The 27,794-nt window shown below is 37.4% G+C and overlaps 1 protein-coding gene across 1 annotated transcript in view; it reads right to left on the bottom strand.

The window, feature by feature from the left end:
* The window catches only part of LOC306652372 (uncharacterized protein), a 131,659-nt gene that overhangs the window by 55,457 nt on the left and 48,408 nt on the right, over positions 1-27,794 (bottom strand). Inside the window, exon 3 of the mRNA XM_079125306.1 lies at positions 6,411-6,464. Coding sequence (XP_078981432.1) covers positions 6,411-6,451 — 41 coding nt within the window. The 5' untranslated portion in view covers positions 6,452-6,464. The remainder of the gene's footprint in view (positions 1-6,410; positions 6,465-27,794) is intronic.

Below are 27,794 nucleotides of genomic sequence, written 5' to 3'. Positions count from 1 at the left end.
CTGGAACAACATTTTTCAAGCCCTGAAAGAAAATGGATGCCAACCAAGAATCTTATACCCAGCAAAACTTACCTTCAAATTTGACGATGAAATAAACTCCTTCCATGATAAACAAAAGCTAAAAGAATTTACAAAAAGGAAGCCAGCATTACAGAACATTCTCAGCAAAATATTCCATGAGGAAGAGATGAAAAACAAAGAAGCAAATCAGCAAAGGGAGGAATTATCCTAAAGGAATTGTAAAATAAAGGAGGAGCCAAGTTGTGTTAAACAAATAAATAAATAAAATTTAAAAAATGAACCAAATGACCGGGAAACCAAATCATATCTCAATAATAACCCTGAATGTTAATGGCCTGAATTCATCAATCAAAAGACATAGACTGGCAGATTGGATTAAAAAGAAAGATCCAACAATATGTTGCCTGCAAGAGATTCACCTCATAGAAAAAGATACCCATAGACTAACGGTGAAAGGATGGGGAAAACATACCATGCACATGGACTCAGCAAAAAAGCTGGAGTATCCATCCTCATTTCAGATAATGTGGACTTCAAGTCAAAGTTAGTCAGAAGGGATAAAGAAGGTCATTTCATACTGCTTAAGGGAAGAATAAATCAGCAAGATAGAACAATCATAAATATCTATGCCCCAAACAGTGGCTCATCCATGTATGTCAAACAAATCCTTCTCAATTTCAGAAATCAAATAGACCATAACACAATAATACTAGGTGATTTTAACACACCTCTCCCACCACTGGACAGATCTTCCAGACAAAAATTGAACAAAGAAACCATAGATCTCAATAACACAATCAATAATTTAGACTTAACGGACATTTATAGAATATACCATCCAACAAGAGCGAATACACTTTCTTCTCAGCAGCACATGAATCCTTCTCTAAAATAGACCATATATTATGCCACAAAGCTAATGTTAGCAAATACAAGAAGATAGAGACACTACCATGTATTCTATCAGATCATAATGGATTGAAGTTAGAAATAAATGAAAGAGTAAAACACAGAAACTATTCCAACACCTGGAGATTAAACAATATGCTATTATATGATGAATGGATAACAGAAGATATTAGGAAGGAAATTAAAAAATTCTTAGAGGTAAATGAGAACAAAGAAACATCATATCAAAATCTCTGGGACACTATGAAAGCAGTACTTAGAGGGAAATTTATTTTATGGAGCGCGTTTAATAACAGAAGTAAAACTCAACAAATAAACGACCTAACACTACAGCTCAAAGCCATAGAAAAAGAAGAACAGACCAGCACCAAAAGTAGTAGAAGACAGGAAATAGTTAAACTCAGAGCTGAAATCAATGAAATTGAAAGAAAAGAAACAATACAAAAAATTGACAAAATAGTTGGTTCTTCGAAAAAATAAACAAAATTGATAAACCTTTAGCCACACTAACAAAGAGAAGACGAGAGAAAACCCAAATCACTAAAATTCAGAATGAACAAGGAAATATCACAACAGACAGGATTGAAATACAAAACATAATTAGAAGCTATTTTGAAAATCTATACTCCAACAAAATAGAAAATTTCGAAGACATCAACAGGTTTCTAGAGACATATGAATTGCCTAAACTGAACGAGGAGGACATAAACAATTTAAATAGACCAATTTCAAGTACTGAAATAGAAGAAGTCATCAAAAGCCTACCAACAAAGAAAAGTCCGGGACCAGATGGGTTCTCGGCCGAGTTCTACAAAACATTTAAAGAAGAGCTCATTCCAATACTTCTCAAAGTATTCCATAAAATAGAAGAGGAGGGAACCCTCCCAAACTCATTCTATGAAGCCAATATCACACTGATACCTAAACCAGACAGAGACTCATCAAGGAAAGAAAATTTCAGACCAATATCCTTAATGAACATCGACGCAAAAATTCTCAACAAAATTTTAGCAAATCGCATACAAAAACATATTAAAAAGATAGTGCACCATGATCAAGTTGGTTTCATCCCAGGGATGCAAGGTTGGTTCAACATCAGGAAATCAATAAATGTCATTCACCATATCAATAGACTTAAAGTCAAGAATCACATGATTATTTCAATAGATGCAGAAAAAGCATTTGATAAAATACAGCACCCCTTCATGCTCAAAACATTAGAAAAAATAGGGATAATGGGAACATTCCTTAACATTGTAAACGCCATTTAGGCTAAGCCCATGGCTAGTATCATTCTAAATGGTGAAAAACTGAAAGCATTCCCCCTAAAAACTGGAACAAGGCAGGGATGCCCTCTTTCACCACTTCTATTCAACATCGTCCTTGAGAGTCTGGCCAGAGCAATTAGACAAACCAAAGAAAGGGACACGAATTGGAAAAGAAGAACTCAAACTATCCTTGTTCGCTGATGACATGATTATATATTTAGAGGAACCTGGAAATTCCACCAGAAAACTCTTAGAACTCATAAGTGAATTCAGTAAAGTAGCAGGTTACAAGATCAATGCTCATAAATCCAATGCATTTTTATACATAAGTGATGAATCTTCAGAAAGAGAAATTAGGAAAACCACCCCATTCACAATAGCCTCGAAAAAAATAAAATACTTGGGAATCAATCTCACAAAAGAGGTGAAAGACCTTTACAATGAGAACTATACAACACTAAAGAAAGAAATTAAAGAACACCTTAGAAGATGGAAAGATCTTCCCTGTTCTGGAATTGGAAGAATTAATATTACAAAATGGCCATACTACCTAAAGTGCTATACAAATTCAATGCAATTCCAATTAAAATCCCAATGACATACCTTACAGAAATAGAGGAAGCAATTATGAAATTCATCTGGAAGAATTAGAAACCCAGAATAGCTAAAGCAATCCTTAGCAGGAAGAGTGAAACAGGGGGTATTGCAATACCAGATCTTCAACTCTACTACAAAGCAATAGTAACAAAAACAGCATGGTATTGGTACCAAAATAGAAAGGTAGATCAATGGTACAGAATAGAGGACATGGACACAAACCCAAATAAATACAATTTTCTCATACTAGACAAAGGGGCCAAAAATATGCAATGGAGAAAAGATAGCCTCTTCAACAAATGGTGCTGGGAGAATTGGAAATCCATATGCAACAGAATGAAACTAAACCCCTATCTCTCACCCTGCACAAAACTCAACTCGCAATGGCTCAAGGACCTTGAAATCAGACCAGAGACCCTGCATCTTATAGAAGAAAAAGTAGGTCCAAATTTTCACCTTGTTGGCTTAGGATTAGACTTCCTTAACAGCACTCCCATAGCACAAGAAATAAAAGCAAGAATCAATAACTGGGACAGGTTCAAAGTAATAGCTTTCTCTCAACAAAGGTAACTATCAGCAATGTGAAGAGAGAGCCTACAGAGTGGGAGAATATCATTGCCTCTCATACTTCAGATAGAGCTCTAATTTCCAGAATATATAAAGAACTGAAAAAACTCTACACTAAGAACATAAATAACTCAATCAACAAATCGCTAACAAAATGAACAGACACTTCACAGAAGAAGATGTACAAGCAATCAACAGATATATGAAAAAATGTTCAACATCTTTAGTAATAAGAGAAATGCACATCAAAACCACCCTAAGATTCCATCTCACCCCAATTAGAATGGCGATTATCAAGAATACGAGCAACAACAGGTGTTGGCGAGGATGTGGGGAGAAAGGTACACTCATACATTGCTGGTGGGACTGCAAATTAGTGCAGCCACTCTGGAAAGCAGTGTGGAGATTCCTTAGAAAACTTGGAATGGACCCTCCATTTGACCCAGCTATCCCACTCCTTGGCCTATACCCAAAGGACTTAAAATCAGCATACTACAGAGATACAGCCACATCAATGTTCATAGCTGCTCAATTCACAATAGCCAGACTGTGGAACCAACCTAGATGCCCTTCAATTGATGAGTAGATAAAGAAGCTGTGGTATATATATATAGAATGGAATATTACTCAGCCATAAAGAATGATAAAATGATGGCATTTGCAGGCAAATGGATGAAATTGGAGAATATCATGCTAAGTGAGATAAGCCAATCTCAAAAAGCCAAAGGAAGAATGATATCACTAATAAGTGGATGATGACACATAATGGGGGGAGGGAAGCGTTAGTGTTAGGGTTAGAGTCAGGGTTAGGGAGGGGGACAAGCATGGAGGAAGGAAGCACTGTATAGAGGGAAAAGAGGGGTGGGAGGGGTGGGGGGAAGGGAAAAAAATAACAGAATGAATCAAACAACATTACTCGATGTAAATTTATGATTAAACAAATGGTATGCCTTTATGCCATGTACAGAGAAACAACATGTATCCCATTTGTTTACAATAAAATAAAAAAAAATTTAAAAAAAATTTTAAAAAAATGGAGGAAGGAGGGACTGTATATGGGGATAAGAGGGGTGGGAGAAGTGGGGGGAAGAAAACAATAACAGAATGTATCAAAAACTATTACCTTAGGTAAATGCATGATTACACAAATGGTATGCCTCTACTTCATGTACAAACAGAGAAACAAGATGTATCCCATTTTTTTTTACAATAAAAGTGAATTAAAAAATTTAAAAAAAGAAAAAAAAAGAAAAAAATAAAATTATCATCATGTGTAACACTGAATCTACAATTTAAAACAGGCATTAAAGAAGACTATCAAAAATATACATATTAGTAACAGATTTCATATTTATACTATAATAAATGAAGAATATATATATTATTCTGGTTACATTGGATTTTGCACTCTTGATCTCTCTATAAGACACTATAATCTCATGCTTATAAGCACATGATTTCTGAGAAGTACTAGAGTATACCTTTGATCAGTTGCCCAGTGTGTTGACTTGGCATCTGAGTCTAAACAATAAAAACATTAGGAATTGGGTTCACCTCCTCACAACATAAGCATAGCATTTACATAAAAATGCCTGCAGGTTTCAACAAGGATATCCTGGAGATACTCATGAACATATGAGGTAAAGTGATACCACCTGCATTCTAGGCCATTGACTTTTGACATAGCATCCAAATGACCTCTTTAATTCCTGACTCCATACCATTCCATAGTATCCATTTGTTTTATATGAAATAACCTAACTACTCTTTCTGGTCTATAATTAAATGACAATCAATTGAATTGGAATAATAGAAACATTCCCAAAGGACAACCAATTCTTTGCAGTGATGTCAAAAATATTAAATAATAAACAGGTTAACCACAGATCCTACACTCTTTTACAGATTCAAGTAGAAACCCAAGTTTGGAAGGATCACCAGAATCACTGAATTCAGGTTTTTGTATGCTGAGGTTTTGTATTTAAAACACTGTTTCAATTGAACTGCTTACTTACCCATATTTTAGAGACACCTAAAGTTTCTAGGGAAGAAAATAAATGTCTAAGTACGAGAGCCCACTCTGAGAGAACAGTCTACTACTAGCTGGCAGCTTTGGAAACCAGAAAATGGTGCTTCCTACATGTTGCTGCAATACTTCAACAGTCGGCAGGTGCTCTCCTCAACAAACTTACAAAACTGGGTGTGTAGTTTGCTGATGGTCATGAGATATAACTATGCTAAAAGGGAACTGAAGAAGTGCTAGTTACCTAAAAATTATGTCCATTTCAAATTTTTCTACATAAAAGCTCTAATGACATCTCAAGGCATGATCAGAAAATATGTGATGAAACTAACTCTAGCCTCAATTCCTGATTAGTGAAATAACAAAGAAACTTCAGGATACACTCTGGGAAAGCAGTTGGAATTGTTTTTCAGAGGATGAGATGTAAGGTTTTCTGATTTTTAATGGGTGCTCTGAGGATATCACGTGAAACCATTGCCTCCATTCTTATAGCATAGAACACCAGGAGAATTTTAGTAAAGGCAGGCATAAATAAGAAAATTATAAATTTCAAAAGAAAATATAGAGTACTTGGTGGTGGGGCGGACTTTAAAAAAGTATTTTAACAAGTATAAATTTCCACAGGCTATGTCCACTGCCAGGGCTCTGACCTAAGAGCAAGAAATGAGTTCTGGTTCCCTAGAACCAGGATCCTCTGCAAGTCCTCCCATAAGATGATAGTGGACAGTACCTGATCATGTATAGGGTAACAAGAGATAGAGGCTAGAAGTGCTCATCATGTAATCCAACAGAGTAAATGAAATAAAAGAAATGTCAAGTCCTAGATCTTTGCTTAGTCTGTTAATCTGTGCAGTCTGTCTGAACTAACATAGATCATAAAAGAGCTAGAGGTAGCACTACACAGATAAAAATTGTTTTATGAAGAAACAAACAGGGCTGGTGGGGAGATAGCTCAGTTGGTAGAATGCTTGCCTTGCAAGCACAAGGCCCTGGGTTCGATTACTGAGAGGATAGAAAATATATACACATGCCCAAGTAAAGGAAACTGTGAGTCCATTTTCTTCATTAATAGAAGAGCTCTGTAAGGGATCAAACAGGGTACCTAATTCTGCTAAGCCTGAAAAATTTCACATTTGTACTTCATCAAAAGGGGGAATTAACCATCAAAATCATAAAATAAGCACTCAATTTTAAAATATTTAACCATTGATACTACTACATGGACATGAGTATAGAGTGAACTGTTAATAGCAAATAAACTTTTTTAAGGTTAAAAGAAAAGGATTGACTTCTCTGCATTGAAATCTTTTTAGGAAATTGTTGGACTCTTTCATTAAAAAGATCCAAAAATATAGGGTGATCATATAATTTTTAAATATATAAGAAAGAAAAATATAATTGGTATAGTATGGGCAGTAGGAAAGGTAATGAATATATTTAATTGGCAACAGAAAAACCAACAAAAGAAGAAAAAATAGCACAGAACTCTACAAATCTATGAAGTACTTTTAATTTTTAAATTTGAAGCAGCATACAAATATTTTATTATTACCTAGTAATTAAATAAGTAAAATGTTAAGTGGCTAAAATAATGCCCACTGATTAATAAATGCTGAATAAATAAACATGATTATGATATAAGAATTATTGTAAGCACTCAGTAATTCTATAACATTTCAGCAATAGAAGCTCTTATCTGTCAGGATCTACTCACTCCTATACAAAGAATTATGTGCAACTGAAATATGGTGTTGAAAGATGAAAATAGTATGAATTGGTTGTATACCAAAGGCAGCAATAATTATAGTTTATATAGAGTAATATATACTAAAAGTAATATAGATAAGAAGCTGAGTACAGTGGTACATGCCTGTAATCTCAGCATTTACGGAGGTTGTGGCAGGAGAACAAGTTCTAGGTCAGCCTCAGCAATTTAGCAAGACCCTATCTCAAAATAAAAAGATAAAAGGGCAGTGGATGGAGCTCAGTGGTGGAGCATCCCTGGGTTCAATCATTAGAACCTCAAATTAATTAATTAATTAATTAATTAATTAAAATCCACAGGTAAAAATTTCAAAATAAATGTTCATTATAATAAATGTTCCATCATCATTCACTTTTTCATTTCTTTTTCAATTTTACATACTATATTCTTTCCTAATACTATCTTTCAGTATTGTATATTTATATGTCCTCCTAAGATTCTTTTCATGAAAGAGATTTTTCACACATAAGATTATCATTTCTTATTGCAAAGTTTTTGCATTTAGAAATGTCTTAATATAGACTGCGTAGACTTGTATTAGCTACTGTGCTTTTAGCTCCCTTCCCCAAGGTAATCTTTTATTCACGAAAGTTAAAAACATGAATATCTTCCTATCATTTAAGAGAGATTTTGTAACAATTAGAATGCTTTGTTGTACACTGAAGAAATGAAAGTTAAATTAAGGAATTTAAAAGGGCTGGGAAAAAAGTCAAAATCAAACAAGTTCATTACCCCATAAAGGAAAGATCTGCCCTCTTTCTGAATCTATTATTAAAAGGTCTTTTTCTTATTTAGAATCAAGATCATGAGTAGGGAAAGGAAAGGAGGAAGGAAGGAAGGAAGGAAGGAGTGGAGGAAGGAATGAAGAAAGGAAGGAAGGGAATTATTTCCTGAACAAATTTTATAGAGAATATGAGGAAATTCCCATTTTCCTTAAGATTTCTAAAATTCATAACTGCATGTATAATTGTTTAGCCAAATCCCATTTTATGTATTTTTTATTGTCAGAATAAACTCAGGATGAACACATTTTCTTCATGGAGAAGAAATGCCTTAGTTAATATTTTAAAAAGTCTGCCCAGTGACTCAATTTTAATATATTCATTTTCAGAGATATATAAATATTCATACACAATATGAACTCTATTACCACCCAAACTTTTTGTCTCATGCTTTAAAGTATCAAATTCTAAACTAAACATTTTAGCCCATAACAGATCTGTGAGAATACATATTGATGTATCACATGTGATTAGACAACAGGTTCAAACATTCCCATAGAGGGTCAACACCAACACGCATTGAAGTGAAGGATCAGCAGTATGGCACCAAGCAGATGAGTAATGGCTCATGTCTAGACACACTCAAGCACATTCTGGGGTTTCTAAAGTTGCTTGAGATAGATTAAGAAAGCATGTGCCCAGATGATACAGGTTCCATGTGTTTGGAAGCATTAGAAACTGCATACACACCCAATCCAATTCTCTTGAAGAACGAAAAACATTTTTTTTTCATATTTTGTAAAACATGCTCATGGATTAAGGCAACAAAAGGAGATATATCAGGAAACCTAGCAGTTATTAACCAACATTCATCATGTCATCAATAGACTCTTTAATTTAATTTTGATATATTTTAGATGAGAAAATAAGATATGAATGCTTAACATAAGCTAAATAGTCTTAGATAAATTATTTATACTCATCTATAAAATGGGAAAAATACTTGTACTGATCTTACAGCTTACTGTGAAGATTAAATAAATTAAATTATGAAAAACCTTAACATTATGTGATACATACGAAGCACTCATATATCAGCTATCATTATCATCATTACTTCTGATTTAATGGATAATATACTTTCATTTTCATAGTCTTTATTTCTAAATGGCAGTATAGTTTATGTACATGGGTTGCCTGAAAACTATGTAAACATAACTAAGGACTTGAAAACCACCAACTTCTACAGAAATAGTCCAGAATGTCTAGCACCTAACAATTTAAAATTAGTAAGAAATAACAAGTATTCAGTAAAAATCTGAACTACTTAACTTTAATCAAGATATGACAATGACACAGACAAATAAGAAATATATTTGAGAAATTTTAATAAAATGATTAACTCATAATATACCTAATGCAACCAGAGAACAGATTGTAGGGGGGGTAGAATTTAGGAGTATAAAACAAGAGCATCAGGCATCTAATTCCACAACTGTGTAAGAGTAGAGTTTCTAAGGGATTACCTAACATAAACTAGGTATTTAACTACCAGTACTTTTTAATGCTGAGCTGCATGATTTACAAGAACTATGAAGTCTTCATCTCTGAAACCCAACACACATATTCTTCCTCTCTCTCACTCCCTGAAATATTCATGCATGCAGACATGCACACACAGTCATACTCTGAACTAAATCTTACATGGTAGGCAATAAACAGTAAGAATAGAAGCTATTATGGTGGCAAATACTTATAAAAGTAACATGATACAAAAAAGGAAGAGCCTGCTCCAGGAAGCTTCAAGGTGGATCTGGATCCCAAGTTTTCTAAATTAAGACAAGGTTCCCAGTTATGAACATCCTTTGAACTCCTACAAAATACAAAAATCCTTTTTTAAGGAAAATACACACTTTTTGAGCTGCCTATGCCCCAATTCCATGGGTTAATATTAAGTAAATATGAGGTCACAATGTAAACAAGTCAACAAAGAAGGCAGAGATGATACATGTCTCTGAATTATTTCAGATGGGAATTTTCAGAGATAGAAAATTACTTCATATAAAATGTATACGGAAACATGAAATTCAATTACAAATATGAAAAAATATTTTAAAAATGGAAGAAACTGAACAAATATAGTGCAAATAAAATTAACAGCATCTTTTAAATTAAAAGTTCCGTGTTAATAGAAATTTTGAAGGCTTAGTAAAACATCTAATTAGATGTAGCCAGAGAGAGAGAGAGAGAGAGAGAGAGAGAGAGAGAAACGGAAGACAGAGTTGCTTGAATGAAAAATGAAAAAAAGAAATGAAGATATGGAGAAAAAATAAGACTACATATCAGTGTTACCTGGAACCCAAGATTAGGACAGATGGAATTAATAACAAAATTTGAAATAACAGAATGAAAAACAGATGGGAATTTTCCAGAATTGCTGAATGATAATAAGTAGATATTAGAATCACAATATATCCCAAACAGGATCAATAAAAATAAATCTATCCACATTAAGGCACAATTTTCATGAAACTACATTATATGTGAGACAAAGGGAGGATCTTAATAGACTAAAACAAAAAGGGTCACCAAAGAATCTGCAACTAAAGAGACTACAATTCTCAGTAGCAAAATCCAGAAGACAAAGCAATGACGTTAGAAATACTGAAAGAAAATAACTGTCAACCTAAAATTGGTATGTACAAAACCGTATTTCCAAAATGAGGGCATATTTAGGAAATTTCCATAAACATTAAATTAAAAAGTTAACATTTTAAAAACTTTAAAGAATATAAACCAAGAAAAAAGAAAAAGGGATTTCAGAAGCAAGTTTAAGAAAGAAGAAATTATGACCACGCATTTTTAAAATTAAGGAATAAAATGGTTTTGAAAATGGCCCCCTTCCTCCTAACACCATTCGATCAAAACTGGCCAAAGAACCACAGGATAAAGAGCAACCATGGAGCCTCCCCAAAACACGGGCTTTTCTTCAAATCATGCACAGACATTGTCGTGTTTATGAACAGTGAGTCACACTGCTGCTCGAGGTCTGTTACCTCCTCCCCATGAATGAGGTGATCCCCCTCCATACCGAGTAAATGCTGGGCTGTGGCTAACGCCCCAGGGAGAACCATGGGTTACCTGGACAATTGGGGTGCTAATTCTTCCCGCACTGGAATAACCACCAGACCGCAGGGGCGTCGCTGGAAAGCAGCCAGGTGGGAGCCCTAATCCAGCGGAGCCTCTGCAGCCCCTCTGAGTGCTGGGCGACTGGCAGGCGCTCAGGGAACCCGGGCGGCGGGGCGCCACCCCCGGAGCAGGGACCCTTGGAGGCTAGTCCCTGGGGTCGCTGCCCGCCCTGCGGGCGGCCGGACCTCGGCGCTGCTACACGCGCCATTTCCTGTGGGCAACAAGTGTCCGCCCTCCGCCCGGCCCAGCCCTCACCGGCAAAGGCCGTCCAGGAACACCTGCGGGTCCAGGTGGCAGGCGATGGTGGCGCTAACAGGTCCTGCAGGTCCACCTCCTCTTTCTCGCAGCAGATGAAGCTCCTGTCGCCGCTGCCCCGGAGAAGAGCGCGAAGGGCCGCAGTGTCACCCCGGGACGCCTCCGCACCTGGGCCGCGTCGCCGCCGCTCCCAGCCGGCCGGCCGCGCCTTCCTCCATCCGCGTGCCCAAACCCCTGTGCTCCCAGCGGGCCGCGCCGGGCTCGCGCGCCCCAGCCTAGCGCTCTCTCCTCCTCGCCGCCGCCGTGAGCCCGGGTTAACCACCTCGGGATTTCACGGCTGTCCGCGGCCCGCGGTTATAACGTTTCCAGAAGCGCGAACTCCGAACGCCCGTCCCGCACGCCTGTGCCCAGGGCGGGAGGGGCAGAAAGCCTGCGCGGCGCCTGCCCAGCCCCGAGGGCGGAGCTCCGGAGGGTTTTGCCTCTACTACCTATTTTGCCCATTTCCTAATTGGATATTTTTGCTTTTATATACTATTGAGTTTTGAGAGATGTTAATATATTCTACGTAGTCATTCTTGATCAAATATGTTGCTTGTAAATGTTACATCGAAGTCTGTAACTGTCTTTTTATTTTCTCATGGGTGTTTTTCTGAGCAAATGTGTTAAATTTGGATTTGGTACAATTTACTAGTGTTTTAAATGGGATTATATTTTGGTGTTAAATCTAAGAATTATCTATTGCTAGATCCCAGAGATTTTCTCCTACTTTTATTCTAAACCCCTTATAGTTTGATGTTTATATAGTATAACTAATATTTTGGGGTTAATTTTTTATAGGTATGCAGTTTTAGATCAAGGTTTATATTTTTTGCCTATGAACGTCCCATTGCGCTAACACCATTTGTTGTAAAGGCATCCTTCTTCAATTTAGGGACCCATTTGTCAAAAGTCAAGTGGATGTATTCATGTGTATCTGTTTCTGAGTTCTCTACTCTGTTCAATGGGTCTATGTATCTGTCCCCACTAGCACCAAATAGTCTTGATTACTATAGCTACAGAGTAAGTTTTGGAATCAGTTTAAACAATCCTTGATAGCTATTCTTCATTTTCAAAATTGTCTGGCCATTCTATTTCTTTTGTCTTTTCATTTAAATTTTAAAATAAGTTTGCCTATATGTACAAACATCTTTGCTAGGATTTGGATAGAAATTGCTTTAAAACTATAGATCAATTTTGGGAGAATTGACAGCTCTTCTGTGTTGAGGCTTTTGACCTGTGAATATGGTAGTTCTTCATTTTCTTGTGTTAATTTATTTCGTCAACATTTTCTAACTATCAGCATGCTTATTATGTATGTGTTTTGCATTTGTTTTTTTCTTGTTTTGCTACAGATTGAACCCAGGGCCTTGAGCATGCTAGGCCAAGACTCTACTGATGAGATTTACGCTCAGCCCCTGTGTACATGTTTGTTAAGTTCATAACATTTCTTTGAGGTAATTAGAGATGGCATCAACAAAATTTTTGTATGCTTATTTTCAGTATATAGAAATGCATTTTTTCCTGTGACCTTGTTCAACCCACCTATTAATTCCAGTGTTTTCACAGATCTTTTCCATATTCTATGAGGATGTTATTTGCAAATAGGGATAGTTTCATGTATAGTTTTATAATCAGCATGGTTTCTCTTTCTTCTATTTTTAGTTTTTACTTTTTTTATTGCCTAATTGCCTGAGCTAAAACTTCCAACACAATGTTGAATACAAGTGTCAAGAGCGAACACCCTTGTCTTGTTTCCACTCTTAGGAGGAGAGAATCCAAATTTCCACTATGGAATAACATGATTGTGATATTAAAGCTGATGTTTGTTAGTTTTTGTAGGTGCTCTTTATCAAGTTGAAGTCGTTGTCTTCTGCTCTTTACTTCCTGAGCGTTTGTGTATGGGTTTTTTTGTGAATGTTCTGCATCAGCTGAAGGGATCATAGGAGTTTTCATCTTTAGCCTTTTGATGAGGTAGATTCATTAATTGATTTTGAAATAGCAAACCACCCTTACTTGCTTTAAATAAATCCCTCTCCTTTATGGTCTCTAATTTTTTAGAGTGTTGGATTGAATTTGCTGATATTTTGTCAAAGTTTTTTGTTTTGTTTTGTTTTGTTTTTGTTTTTGTTTTTAGTTTATCACAGTGCTGGAACCAAACCAGGACCTCACACAAGCCAGGCAAGTACTTGACTACTGAGCTACACCCCTAAAAAAATATTTGCTGAACAGATTTTTGAGTTTAAGTTTTCTTTCTTTCTTCTCCACCCCACCCCCTGTCATTGTTTAATTTGTGTTTCATGGTGATACCTCATGAATTGAGTTGGAAAGTGTTCTCTCCTATTTTCTGAAAGAGATTGTGCAAATCTAATATACATCCTTCAAATATTTGGTGAAATTTTCTAGTGAAAATAGGCTGGAGATTTTGCTTTCAGGAGGCTTTTCATTACAAACTTCATTTGTTTCATGGTTATAGGCTTATTCAAGGTATCTATTTTATGTTGGTGGATTTCGTTATCTGAGTGATTTCTCAGTTGCCATATTTGTGAACTAAATTATCAAATTTGTCAAAGCTGTTCATAGTATTCCCTTATTGTCCTTCAAATGGGTGTAGGAGCTATAATATTTCCTGTCTTGTTTCTGATATTAGTGATTTATTTGTTCTATTTTATCTTACTTTATTTTACTATGACAAGAACTCTTGGCATGACATCTTTCAACTCTCAGTTTCTTCCTCTCCCCTTCCTATCCCTGGCAAACTTTTCTTCTATGAGTTTGAATATTTTGTTGCATTTGCTCTTTTGATCTTTTCGGATTCCTCATACAGGGGAATTACATACTATTTAAAGTTTTGTGCTGGGCTCACTTAGTGTAACGTCCTCAAAATTCATGCACCATGTCACATGCTCATGGATGCTCCTTTTTACCTTTTTCCATTTCTAGTACTGAGGATTGAACCCTTTAACCCAGGGGCACTGTGTGTGTGTGTGTGTGTGTGTGTATGGGTGCATGCACATGTACATGTGCATCCATGCATACTCACATGTGTACTCACATACACAATTTTTAAAAATCTATTAATCTCTTCAGGCATGTTTAGGTTTTTCCCATCTTAGCTATGTTGAATATTGCTGCAATGACCATGTAAGTGCAAATATCTCTTCAAGATCCTTATTTTAATTCTTTTTAATATATATACAGAAGTGGATTGTTAGATCATATGGTTATTCTATTTTTAAATTTTTGAGGAAAACATGTATATTGTCTTTTATTTTTGTAAAAATAAAAAGATTTATCAATTTTGTTTTTTTCCCACAGAAATTTTTAGCTGTATTTTTTCTCTGTTTTCAATTTTATAGATTTCTGCTTTTGTTTTATGATGTCCTTCCTACTGCTCACTTTGGGTTGTTTTGCCTTTCTTTTCTAGGTAGAAGCAGATTATTGAGGCCTTTCCTCTTTCTTAATGTATTCATTTAGGCCTATACATTTAGCTTTTGGCACAGCTTTAGTTGCATCCCACTAATTTTGTTATGTGGTGTTAATCATTTTAGTTCAAGTCTGTGTTTTTTTTGTTTTTTTTTTTTTTCATTTCCTTTGTGACTTCTTTAATCCATTCATAGTTTAGGAATGTCTTAATTTCTAAATGTTTGTAGGGTTCCCTCTTGTCTTTCTTTCCAGTTTAATTTCATTATGACTAAAAAGCATATTCTTTATGATTTTTAATTGTTTTACATTTGTTGAAGTTTGTTGTTTTCTGTCTGAGGTTATGGTTTATCTCAGTAATGTTCCATGACAGATGATAAGATCCTGTCTTCTGCTGTTGTTGGGAAGAGCATTCTATAAATGTTAATTATACCCTCTTGGAGTGGCTGCACTAATTTGCAACCCCACCAGCAATGTATGAGTGTACCTTTTTCCCCACATCCTTGCCAACACCTACTGATATCCCACTCCTTGGCCTATACCCAAAGGACTTAAAATCAGCATACTACAGTGATGCAACCACATCAATGTTCATAGAAGCTTAATTCATAATAGCTAGATTGTGAAACCAACATAGATGCCCTTCAATTGACAAATGAATTATTTTTTTCTAGAGGGAAATGAAGATAAAGATATATAAAAAAAGTATTTGTGAAGATCCATGTCACCTGCAGCCACATCCTATCAAAAATGCTTCCAAGAATGAGCAGGTTTGGTGACTCACTCTGGGGGGACCATTCAGCAGTTTCAAGACTAGAATGACAGGGCCTGGGAGGCCAACTCCAGGGAGACTCCAGGTGTAGGTATAGAGCTAGAGTCCAGGGCATAGTGTCCTTTGATCTGGCAGGTGGAAGTCAGCTTTTATTTATTTTGATGATCGAGGGAAATGAATGTAACATAAACGGAACCCTTTTAAAGTAGACAATTCAGTAGTGCTGAACACACTCCAGGGTTGTGCAAACACCATTGACCCTGGAAAGTCTTTTGCATCACCCAAGAGGGAGACCTGCCCATGCAAGTAATTTCTCTGATTTTTCTCCCCTCTTGTCCTTGGGAATCAGGAATCTGCTGTGTCTCTTTGGATTGCCCATGGAGGCAAATTCATGGAATTGCACAACCTGTAGTATTGTGTTTCCAGGTTTCTCACTGGGTATAATGGTTTGGGGTTCACCCGTGCTGTAGTATGCATGGATAATCTAGCATTCAGGTTCAAGTACTTGTTGGAGAATCCATTTTTAATTCTTTTGGGTATGTGCCTTGGAGTGAAATTGCTGGCTGATCGGTGGTTGCCCATTTAACTTTTGGAGGTCCAAATTGTTTTCCTTGGTGACTGCCCCACTGTCCTTCCTGCCCCCCATGTACCAAGCTTCCAGTTTTTCCATGACCTCACCAACCCTGAGTGTTCTTTGTTTTCCTGGCTATGCCCATCTCGTGGGGGTGTGAAGTAGTGCCTTCTCGCCCCTGAACTAAAGGATGCTGAGCATCTTCTCCTGTGCTGATTGACCAATGTTTGCCTTCTTGGGAGAAGGTCAATCATGACCCAATGTTCATGGGTTTGTACACCTTTGGGCTTATTCTGGTTCCAGGCTGCTCAGCCCCCATAGTTGTCTGTGAGTTTTGTGGTGAAGAAACTACATGCCAAGAACTGTCCAGATCATTTTTGAACAAAACAGTCAGGAGATAAAAGGGGGATGCTCAATTGAGTCCAGGGAATGTCTTTCTTTTTCTTTAGGTGCCAGGGATTGAACCCAAAGGTGCTTTGCCACTGAGCCACATCCCCAGCCTCCTCCTGATTTTTTAATTTTGAGATTTGGTCTCACTAAGTTTCAGAGGGCCTCACTTAGTTGCAGAGGCTAGCTTTGAACTTGCAATCCTCCTGCCTCAGTCTCCTGCGTCACCGGGATTATAGGCTGCACTACTGTGCCCCACATGTCTATGGAATTTCTAACAGAGAAGCTGAGCTACAGTCACAAGGAAGTTCAGAAGACTTCCCTCTCTCAGCACACTGGAAAGACATGTGCTGCCCTCATTTGAGAAAACTCTTATTCTAGGATGCAAACAGTCTCTGTGATGAGCACATTTCCTACCATCAGCCCTTTTAATCACTTACATCACTCTCTCTCATGTGGAAACATTCTGTGTTGGTCTTCCTGTGCTGTAATTACCCCTTTGATAAAACCATGTGTGAAGTCATTTATGACCTGCTGGGTGTCATCTACCTGGTTAATTCATGTACCATGTGCTACATTTTTGTTTTATTTTCATTTTAGACTTTGCTTCATCTCTTTTTACAGTAATGTGACACAGCACCAGTCGGAGAGACAGTGAATGGGAACAGAAGCAGGACTCCAAATTTCTCTCCTTCTTTCATCTTCTCTGTCATCCCATGAGCCAGTCACACAAGGAGACCAAGAACTTTGGCACCGGGGACACCCCTTGACACCTCCATGAGTGCTGTGTGCTCATTCTGTCCTTTGCACCAGAGAGCCCCTTGGGGAACCTGGAGAAGGGTCCCTCCTAGCTGACCTCAGGCCACCCACATGGGTTGGAGGGAGGCCCCCAGTTCCAACCTTTCTGGGAGGACAATTCCAGGACTCCAGAATCCGATCAGTTCTGTGGAGACCCTTTGGGGGAAGTGGCAGTGTGTATATGGTCTGGTACTATCTATAGTTTCAGGCATTCACTGGGGTCTTGATATGTGTTGCCCATGGATAAGGTGGGGGGAGCACTGTACTGTTAATAAGGGCTTCTGGCATTAGTGGAAAGTGGCCAAGAGGAAATTGGCCATTTCTGAGTGCTGTATCATCTTATCTTTGGTCATAGCTTAGGTCTTCCAAGAAGCAAACACTGTGATTAGGGAGAAAAGGAAGCAGGAGTAGAAGGGAGAAACAGTTATATAGTCTCAATGTCAACCTTGGCCAGCCCGACAGGGAGCTCTGGAGATAGAGAGGCCCTTAAGATTTGCATCAAATTAGGCTAAAATGGCCTTAGACAAATTGATTAAATAATGAAGTCATTAAAGTGAACTGAGGAGTGATTGATACCAATAGGCTAGGGGGTAAATTAGTGGGAAATTGAGTTATTATTTCTTGGCTGATGAAGAAATAAAACAAGTGCTTGTACTTTTCAGTGTTCAAAGCCTGTGACCAAGTAACTTGCTTCAGGAGTTTGCCTCAGAACTGCAGGTTGTTGAACAGTGAACAAAAATTTCATGGTATCTGAAAACACTGGGCCAACTCAGAAGATGCTCTGGGCTCCAACGTTGCAATTCCCCAAATGATTGTAGACATGGTTGAAGTTCCCAGGAATTAATATGAAATGTGACTTCATGAATCAAAATGTGTTTGTAAATAATAGTTTCATTCTTCAACGGTCTAAGGCGGTGGCCTTATATCTTAAGATCTAAGGCCCCAATGGAATTGCAGATCTTTCAAAGAGATTTCATTCTTTTCCTGTTTGAAAAGAGAGCTCTGATAGGCTTATAGCTCTGCCTCTTTACTGCCAAGCCTTTCTGTGTCACTTTATGTCCCAGGGTTCACTTTGGCTATAGGCCATTACTCTTTTCACCCCCATTTTACTTGGGGTGATGCAGCTGAGAAGTTCAGCTGAGAAACAGATTGAAGTTTTGGCCTTTGGCCTGTTCTTACCCCTGAGACTCTGAGCAGCCTGCCAAACTTCTCCAAACCCATTTTCTGTTGTTTTATGTAGGGCTAATAATCTATCATCAAAATATTTAATATGATGCTACATGTGCAAGAAATTATATGTGAGAGAATTTGATAAAAATTTAGAAAATATTGTTCAGGAAAAAAGAATGATAGCACCAAATAGGATAACTAGAGATTTTAAAGTCTGTGCCCTACCCAAATTTAAACAGTGTTTAGTAAAATATATACAAGAGAAGGCCCTAAACAGACTCACTGGCTGTTAGAGAAGGGAATGATTATTTTCCAGCATTGCTTTGTGAAATGCAGAAGTCACTGTCCATGGGAAATGTGACTTGTCTGAAAGTATGGTGTGCTACAGATAATCACACATGGAATTTCACAGACCTAGAATTTAAATAAGAATGTAAAGTCTCTCACTAATAATTCTATGCTGATTATATGATCATATTTGGTTCATATTAGGGTAAATGAAACATTATTTTAGTCGTTTATCGGGTTCATGTTTGCTGTTAAAGACATAGCTAGTAGAAAATTTTGTATTTGTGAATCACATTGTACTTGTGCTTCCTTTCAGACTAACACAATTGAATGAGAAGAAACGCTGAATCTCAGGCCGATTGCTTTTCCTAGAAACTACTGTATCTTTGCATTTTTATACATTTATACATTTGTCCTATTGACATGTTGTTAGAGCCATTCTGTTTTTTTTTTTTTTTTAATTTGTTCTAATTAGTTATACATTGCAGTAGAATGCATTTTGGCACATCACACAAAAATGGAGTATAACTTCTCATTCTTCTGGTTGTACATGATGTAGAGTTACACGGATCATGTAATCACATATGCACATAGGGTCATAATGTCTGATTCATTCTACTATCATTCCTACCCCTGTGTCCCTTCCCCTTCCTTCACTCCCTTCTGTCTAATCCAAAGTACCTCTATCCCACACCCCACTATGAATTAGTATCTGCATATCAGAGAAAACATTTGGCCTTTAATTCTTTGGTTAGATCCCATTCTTAAAGCCCTTCCATCTTACATCTGTGTTTCTGTATAACTTGAGAAATTGAGCATCCTTGAATAAACACAATTATGACTCTTTCCACAAACAAAACTCCTCTTTATTGTGAACAATATCATTGCTGCTTTTTTACAAGGAAGATTGTTTTATTCTCCAATGTTTTTTCCTCTTTTACTGAAGATACTTTTTAAAGGCCCTCAATCACTCTCTGGGTCACTTGAAATATTACCTGTCATTCTGAGAGCTTTGGGCTATACTGTATCAGTCTGACCTCTTGAGGGTTGGTTATTAGAGTAGTTAAACTCAGTCATGTGGATGTTCCATGCCTATGTGTATGGTCTTCAGTAAAATTCCTGGACACCAAGGCATGGGTGAACCTCTCTGGTTGGCAATACTTTGCATACCTTACTACATATCATTGTTGGGAGAGTGAAGTGCTGTTCGCATGAATCCACCAGAAGAGGACCATTGCTTGTGCCTGGTTTTTCCCAAACTCTGTCCTATGTGTGTTTTTCCTTTGCTGATTTTTTAAAGAATTATATATATTTTTTATTTTTTATAATTATACATGACAGTAGAATGTATTTTGGAACATCATACATAAATGAAGTATAACTTCTCATTCATCTCATCTAATTGTACTTGATGTAGAATCACAACAGTTTAGTAGTCATATATACACATAAGGTAATAATTTCTGATTCATTCTACTATCCTTACTATCCCCCATACCACCTCCCCTCTCTTCACTCCCCTCTGTCTAATACAAACTACCTCTAGTCTTCCCTAACCATCACCACTTATTGTTAATTACCACCTGAATAACAGATAAAACATTTGGCCTTTGGTTTTTTGGGATTGGCTTAATTTGCTTAGCATGGTATTCTCCAGCTCCATCAATTTACCTGCAAATGCCATCATTTCATTCTTCTTTAAGGCTGAGTAATATTCTATTGTGTATACATACCACATTTTCTTTATCCAGTCATCTGTTGAAGGGCACCTGGGTGGTTCCATAATTTAGCTATTGTGAGTTGAGGCCCTATAAACACTGATGTCGCTGTGTTACTATAGTATGCTGATATTAAGTTCTTTGGGTATAAGTAAAGAAGTGAGATAGCTGTGTCAAATGGTGGTTCCATTTCAAGTTTACATATTGGTTCCACCAATTTGCAGTTCCACCAGTAATGTAAGGGTATACCTTTCCCCCTACATCCTTGTCAACATTAATTGTTGCTTGTTTTCTTGATAATTGCCATTCTGACTGGAGTGAGATGAAATCTTAGAGTAGTTTTGATTTGCATTTCTCTAATTGCTAGAAATGTTGAACATTATATTTGTTGATTGATTTTATTTCTTCTTCTCTGAAGTGTCCATTCAGTTCCTTAGCCCATTTATTGATTGGGCTATTTGTATTCTTGGTGTTGAGATTTTTGAGTTCTGGAGATTAATGCTCTATCTGAAGTCATGTGGTAAAGATTTTCTTCCATTTCTGTAGGCTATCTCTTTGCATTATTGATTGTTTCTTTTGCTGAGATGAAGCTTTCTAGTTTGAATTCATCCCATTTATTGATTCCTGGTTTTACTTCTTGTGCTTTAGGAGTCCCTAAGCCAACATGGTGAAGATTTGGGCTGACTTTTTCTTCTTTTTGGTGCAGGGTCTTTATTCTAGTGCCTAAGTCTTTGATCCATTTTGAGTTGAGTTTTGTGCATGATGAGAAATAGGGGTTTAATTTCATTTTGTTACATATGAACTTCCAGTTTTCCCAGAACCATTTGAAGAGGATATCTTTTATCCAATGAATGTTTTTGGCACCTTTGTCTAGTATGAGATCACTGTATTTATGTGGGTTTGTCTCTGTGTCTTCCTCTGTTGATTTTAATATGAGTTATTTCACCTGAATAAACCAAAACATGGGCATAAAAGTTTTTTTGAGTTCTGTGTGTCCTAGTAAATTGACAGACTTGAGGGTAGTCTTGGGGAACATAAGCCCCATCTGGGTTCACTCTCCATTATCTATCCATATTTTTGGTAAAGAAAGGGGAAAGCAGAGACTGGAGTATGGGATGGGATTCAACCCTAAACTATGTGATATGTTTCTTATAAACAAATGTCTTCCAGAACCCAAACTGTAAGCATAAAAAACTTATTCACCACAAATGCATGACAGAACCACATTCCCACTGGGTTCTCTCAGATCTCAAGCCTTGGTTCTGGCATAACATGACAAAGATGTAGACACATCCACAGAGCAATGACACTAGTTGCAGAGACTGTGAATTCTTGAACTGAATCGGAGCCCTCTGTGAAGTTTCTGGGCATGGCTGCATCTTTGTGACTAGCAACTCTCTTTGATAGACTGATTATGTTTATCCTGCACACAGGGATGTGATATTCCAGGAGTGGCTCTCAACTGATGAGGAGATACAAATGCCTCTAATTGGGGCAGTTATAAGGCCTGCTCCACAGAGCCTTCCATGAGATCCCCAGTGAAACTGAGTCCTGATTGCTCCCATCAGTGTCCCACTCTGCAACATGCCCTTTACGGGCCTTCTTCCTTACCCATCTCTCTTCCCCTTCCTTCACTGTATGATCTTCCACTCCCTCACAACCTCCTTGAACTCAAATCTTAAATTCAACTTCTGATTTTTGGTGGGAAGTCAAATTTAGAAAAGAGATAGGATCACATCTGAATAGCTATATACAAAGAGAAACAACAGAGAATTTGAAGGACAGTGGTACTGCAGTTATGTCATTTATTCTGTATACTTGTGTTTGACCTTCATAACATATGTGTGGTTCATTGGCCCAAATTGACTTAAGTTGATTCACTATATTTAATTCTAGCATGACATAGTACTTGCTGCAAGTTGCTATGTATGGTTCTGTATTAGAATATGTCCTTTTTGCTTTAGTTTACCTGGCTAATTCTTCTTGTTTTCCACACTTAATATCATTAAAGTATGTGCCCAAATGAACTAGCCATTTGTGAGGCTGAAAGCTGATATTTACTTAACCAAAATTAGACTTCCTAATACCTGCTAAAGGGAAAACCCATTGAGGGAAGAAAAAACATACAGGATAATGCTCATATTATTTTTCAGACAATAAACAAACTTGTGTAATCCTATTAACATTAGCGTACATTTCACAGCCCATCTGGCAAACAATAAAGGTTGTGACTCTGTGTATTTACAATGCTAGGGCATTGTAGTAAGCAAAATGGTGAAGCCTATAGCTGTGTCAGTGGGTCAAAAAGCGGTCATGGCACATTTCTCAGACGCCAAAGATTACCCAAATAGACTTTTTTGGGGAAAAGCTGTGTGTTGGGAGACATGTTTTTCAAAGTTAAGCAGGTCTGAAGGAGCAGTGATGTGAGCCGCTGGGGTGGACGATGGGGGAATATTACCTGGTTTTAATGATTCATGGTCATGTTAAGCTGTGACAAAACTCCAGTGCCTTGTGGAAAGCAAATTTTTATAATAAAATCATCTTTTATGAGACAGAGAAAATACAGTGTCTGCTTTCAGTTACAGAATTCTTTTCCCAAATTTCTGAAGAGTTTACTCAAATTTTGTAAGTTTGCCTGATATTTCTAACCTGAAAGAATGGCAGATTTTTCCCAAAAACTCATACTTAGTAATAATAATTTATCAGTAAACTTATGAATAATTTAAAATAGAAATATCTTAAATAATGTGAGGCATTAGAAATCTGTTGAGCTGAGGTCCATGTACATTTTTCATGCTTCTGGTACTTCTTTGATTTATTGCCAGTCTCTCTGCTTATTTCTTTCTGAGTGAACTATGAAATTTAAATGAGGATTGATTATAAAATGAGATGTCATATCTCTCAGGAATATACATGTTATATGATATGTCCTCGGTTTAAATTTTGTCTCAACTAAACCTGGAAAGCAGATGCCACCTTCATTAAATGTTTCTTTAGAGTGAGCATTTATCCAAATGTCTGTAATTATTGTTCTAGGTATTATATGCTGTTGAAAGCTAAAATTTATGAGCATGCTGACATTAACATTTCATCACTCACAAGCTTTGTAAATATACAGGATATGTCATTGTCATGCTGAACTATTTTTAATGATTCCATACCTGCATCTTACTTACCTTGTACTCAAGTTTGAAGACAATCTCACTTGTCATATTTATTTCTCTGACAATAATGAAGAAATTTGCCTATTTGAAAGGAAATTTGAAACTCCTTATCACGAATGACTGAATTATTATGTTCATTGTATGTTAACAGTGCAAAATCGAGTGTGAAATTGGTAACAAGTCAAATCCCTGAGCTCTGCCTTTCTCTGGAAGTATCAAGATGCAATGTGTATCTCTAAATGAACATGCATTTCAGGAGGATCAACAAATAGCAAGTCCTGCATCTTGCGAAAATGTCAGAGCCTGACACTCTCTTTCCCCATGCCAATCCCTAAATGTTGTTTCATTCCAGAAAACCTGTGGTAAAAATGTAGAAACCGTTGTTCTGATAGAAGAAAGTCCTGCAGTACCTTACAAATACACACGTATCTGAGTAAATCTAACATAGGAAGAGGAATTGGTAGGGATCAGAGAAGGTGAGGCCTTCTCAACCCACTACAGATGACATCACTCTCTTTATTGCAAAATTTGAACAACTATAAGGGGGAAGTAGAATTGTTGACAGCTTTAAAGTTCTATTTTAAGGACATGACCAGTCCATGGCAAAACTATATGAAATGCACAGATGAAAGGAGGCAAAACCCAAGACAACACCAGAAGAGAAATACTGTGTTGCATCAGATGAAGCACTGCTTTGTTATCACTCTGGAAAAATTTTTGTTAGTTTCTTAGTAATGAAGACATTTCTGTGACTAGGTATTTTAATTCAGTAGAATGTATAATGGTTTATGTCTAAGGTTCTAATCAGCAGATAATTCTTCTCTACATAAGCAATGGGACACCTAGTCTCTTTCCTCCTATGCCTCTGCCATTCACATAGGACAGTTGATGGAAATGGCCAAAAGATCATGGAGGAGGCATACCTGCTTCTAACAACCTTGGCTTGAGAATGCCAGTTGTCACTGCTACTTACTTCCCACAGAGAGAATTTATCACATAGCCAAGTGTAGATGCAAGAACTGTATTCGACATGACCTGTGGCTAAACAGTTACTTCTTAGTTACAATCTCATTCTCTCCAAAAGGGTAAAAGATTATAGTGGGCAGCAGGTAGCCTTTACTGCAAGAGGAGTTGGAAATACCAGAATTTCATGTACAGTGTCTGTAGCATCTACTATCTGACATCAAAAGAGCAAGGAAGAAAGGCTGCCAATAGATCTTTGCCTGTTGAAGTCCCATTCATCTTTGAAGGCTGCTTTAATTAATATGTTCTTCAAGGAAGCTCATCAAGTACATCTCCTATTGCCCATTATAGGATAATGAATGCCACAGATGCTAACAGAGGACATAGGTGCTACTAATTCCCATTTTGGTTTGCCTTTAACAGGCTGGCTGACCCATCTTTCAGCAGCTATGACTGTTTCATGAACAGCTGCCAAGAGTTGCTTTCTTCTCTTGAAAACCTTCCAAATAGAAGACACTTTTCCTTGGAAATTAACAGACCTCCCCCTCACACATGATGGAGGCAACAATACCCAGTGATTGACTGACCCTTAAATAAATGAGGCCAGTCCCAAGGTAGGACCCACTCTGGTGCAGTTCACACTCCAAACCCCCACAGGATCAGGCTGAGGCTAAATTTCAGCTCACCTCCTTCCCTTGACTCTTCCTGCCCCGCTCACCCCCCATCTTTTGAGAGCATCTTCCCTACTCCCATACCCTTCCCCCAGCAATAAGCCACATGCACTTAAATCCCCATGTAGATTCTGTTTTCAGGGGGCTAGGACCACAGTCACCTTAGCTTCTAAAATTGTGAGACTATGTGCTCTTCTTGTATTCCCTCCTACTGCATTTCATTTTTTAGAGGTGAGTCAAACCTTAAGACAAAAGTATTATAGCCAGGCGTGGTGGTGCATGCCTATATAATCACAGCGGCTTGGGAGGTTGAAGGAGGAGGATCTCAAGTTCAAAGCCATATTCAGCAAAAGTTAGGTGCTAAGCAACCCAGTGAGACCCTCTTTCTAAATAATACATAATAGGGCTGGGGATGTGGCTTAGTGGTTGAGTGCCCCTGAGTTCAATCCCTGGTACCAAAATAAATTGTCATAAGTATAATTTGACTAGAAAACCAAATTCCAGAATTAATTTCCCATCAGTGAATGTCCCCCTCAATTTCCCAAATCCTGCACATTTCAGGAACTTACACTAATAACTGAGTCTAGATAATAACCATGGCATATACCATAATGCTTTTTGTGATTCTCCATCGTCAGAGGGTTTTGGTGAGTCTCTATATACACTAAGCAGGAAAGTGGACACACATTTCCCTTTTCCCATAAGGGAAGCCTCACTGAACCCAAAATAAAAATGAACCATGATAGCTTATTCTATAAGATGTGTCCATTATGGTTTGGATCTTAAATGTGAATAAAGGCCCATATGCTAAAGACCTGGAGACCAACCTCTGATGCTCTTGGAAGGTGGTAGGAATTTTAGGAGGTGGAGCCTGTGGAAGAAACATATGTCATTGGGAGCATGCCCTTGAAGGTGATATTGGGATCCAGACCTTTCTTCTTTCTGTTTCCCAGCCACCATGAAGTGAGCAGTTTTGTTCTGCTACTTGCTTCCTGCCATGGTATGTCATCTTGCCACAAGCCCCTCCAAAAAATGAGTCAACCAACCATGGACCCATACTCAATACTCTGACTACGTGAACCAAAATAAACTTTTTCTACTGTTAAGTTGGTTTTCTCAAGTATTTTGTCCCAGTAACAGAAAGTTGACTAACACAGCTGCACTAGATGAACTGAGGATAAAATAAAATATAAATTGATGCAGTGCTGTGTGCTGGGACATAACAAAACATTCATAAATGTTTGTTCTTGTTCCCCTTTACTTTCATTATAAAATATTCCCACTAAGATTTTGTTGTCTTTTTGTAGCCTCTGATGAGATAAGAAGGGGTAGCCTTTTTGGTGGAAGTAAGATTTAAAATATCAGTGTCAGCTTCAAATCATGAGCACTTCAGCAGCAATGTGGAATGCCATTGATTTGGTTTGAATGTCCCCCAAATTTGTTACAGGAGTCCCCAGTATGCATGAATGAGGGGACTCTCACTTGGATTTATTAATGTTCATACTTGGCTTATGACAGGCAGAACATTTTACGTTCTTCAAAGAATTAAGGCCTCATTAATATGTTTAATAAGAACCAGACATGACATCACTAGGGTGTACCCATTAATTCCTGTGGATATTGCCTGTATGGAAGTGTTTCTTTAGGTGAAGCATTTAAAAATGAATTTTAGAACTTGCCTGATGGTGAAGAATAATGAGTCTTTTGCCTTATTGGGAGCAATATTCTCATAATTTTCTAGATTAATGAGATAGATGCTCAAGTTCTCTTATAGACTTTCAGATGTGCACCTAATCTCTCTATTAGCAGGTAAGTGGATTTCTTTCTCCAAATCAAATTATACTAATTTTTGCCTTTCTTTGCCTAAGCTATTTCTTCTACTTGAAATAACCTGACTCCTCCATTTTTCTAATCCACATAATTTTCTGTTTTTCAAGCTCAACCTTCACTATGAAAAGTTGCAAAAAATTGTAGGCTACAATTACCTGGTTATTTTTTGATTACCTAAAGTATGTTTTGTTATTACAGTTCATTCTTAGATTATGTTCAAATTATTACTTAATTTCTGCCTTTCATGAGTTGACAAGTTTGTCAGTCATACCCTTTCTCTGACTGTGTTCTGCATGGAGACATAGATCATGACTCATGTAGCTCAGTGGAGCCCTCATTATGACTAACACACAGCTGAGCAGACAGTGGGTGCTCAGGATGTGTTCGAATGTGTGAACAAATGCACATCTCATATTCCATGGCACCATCATTACTGGGTCTCTGAGATGAAAGGGGGTCAGGAATGTCCTATGCTTCTTCATCTCACTTTCTTGACCCAGTGTGACCCAAGGGTGTTGTACAATCAACTGTGGAAAGGAATTCACTCCCTTGCCCCCCTCTCCCAAAGCCCAGAGACAGTTTTAGACATTTTAGCAAGAGATTATCTATGAACAGTCAGAAGGGTCATGCCTGCCTTAAGAAAGTTCTGTGGAATCTACCCCTCAACAAAGAGCAGGACACAATTAA

The sequence above is a fragment of the Sciurus vulgaris genome (assembly GCF_902686455.1).
Source record: "Sciurus vulgaris genome assembly, contig: HiC_scaffold_181_arrow_ctg1, whole genome shotgun sequence".
Classification (NCBI taxonomy): Eukaryota; Metazoa; Chordata; class Mammalia; order Rodentia; family Sciuridae; genus Sciurus; species Sciurus vulgaris.
The sequence above is the reverse complement of the archived record's forward strand: the minus strand, read 5'-3'. Positions and strand labels throughout refer to the sequence as shown.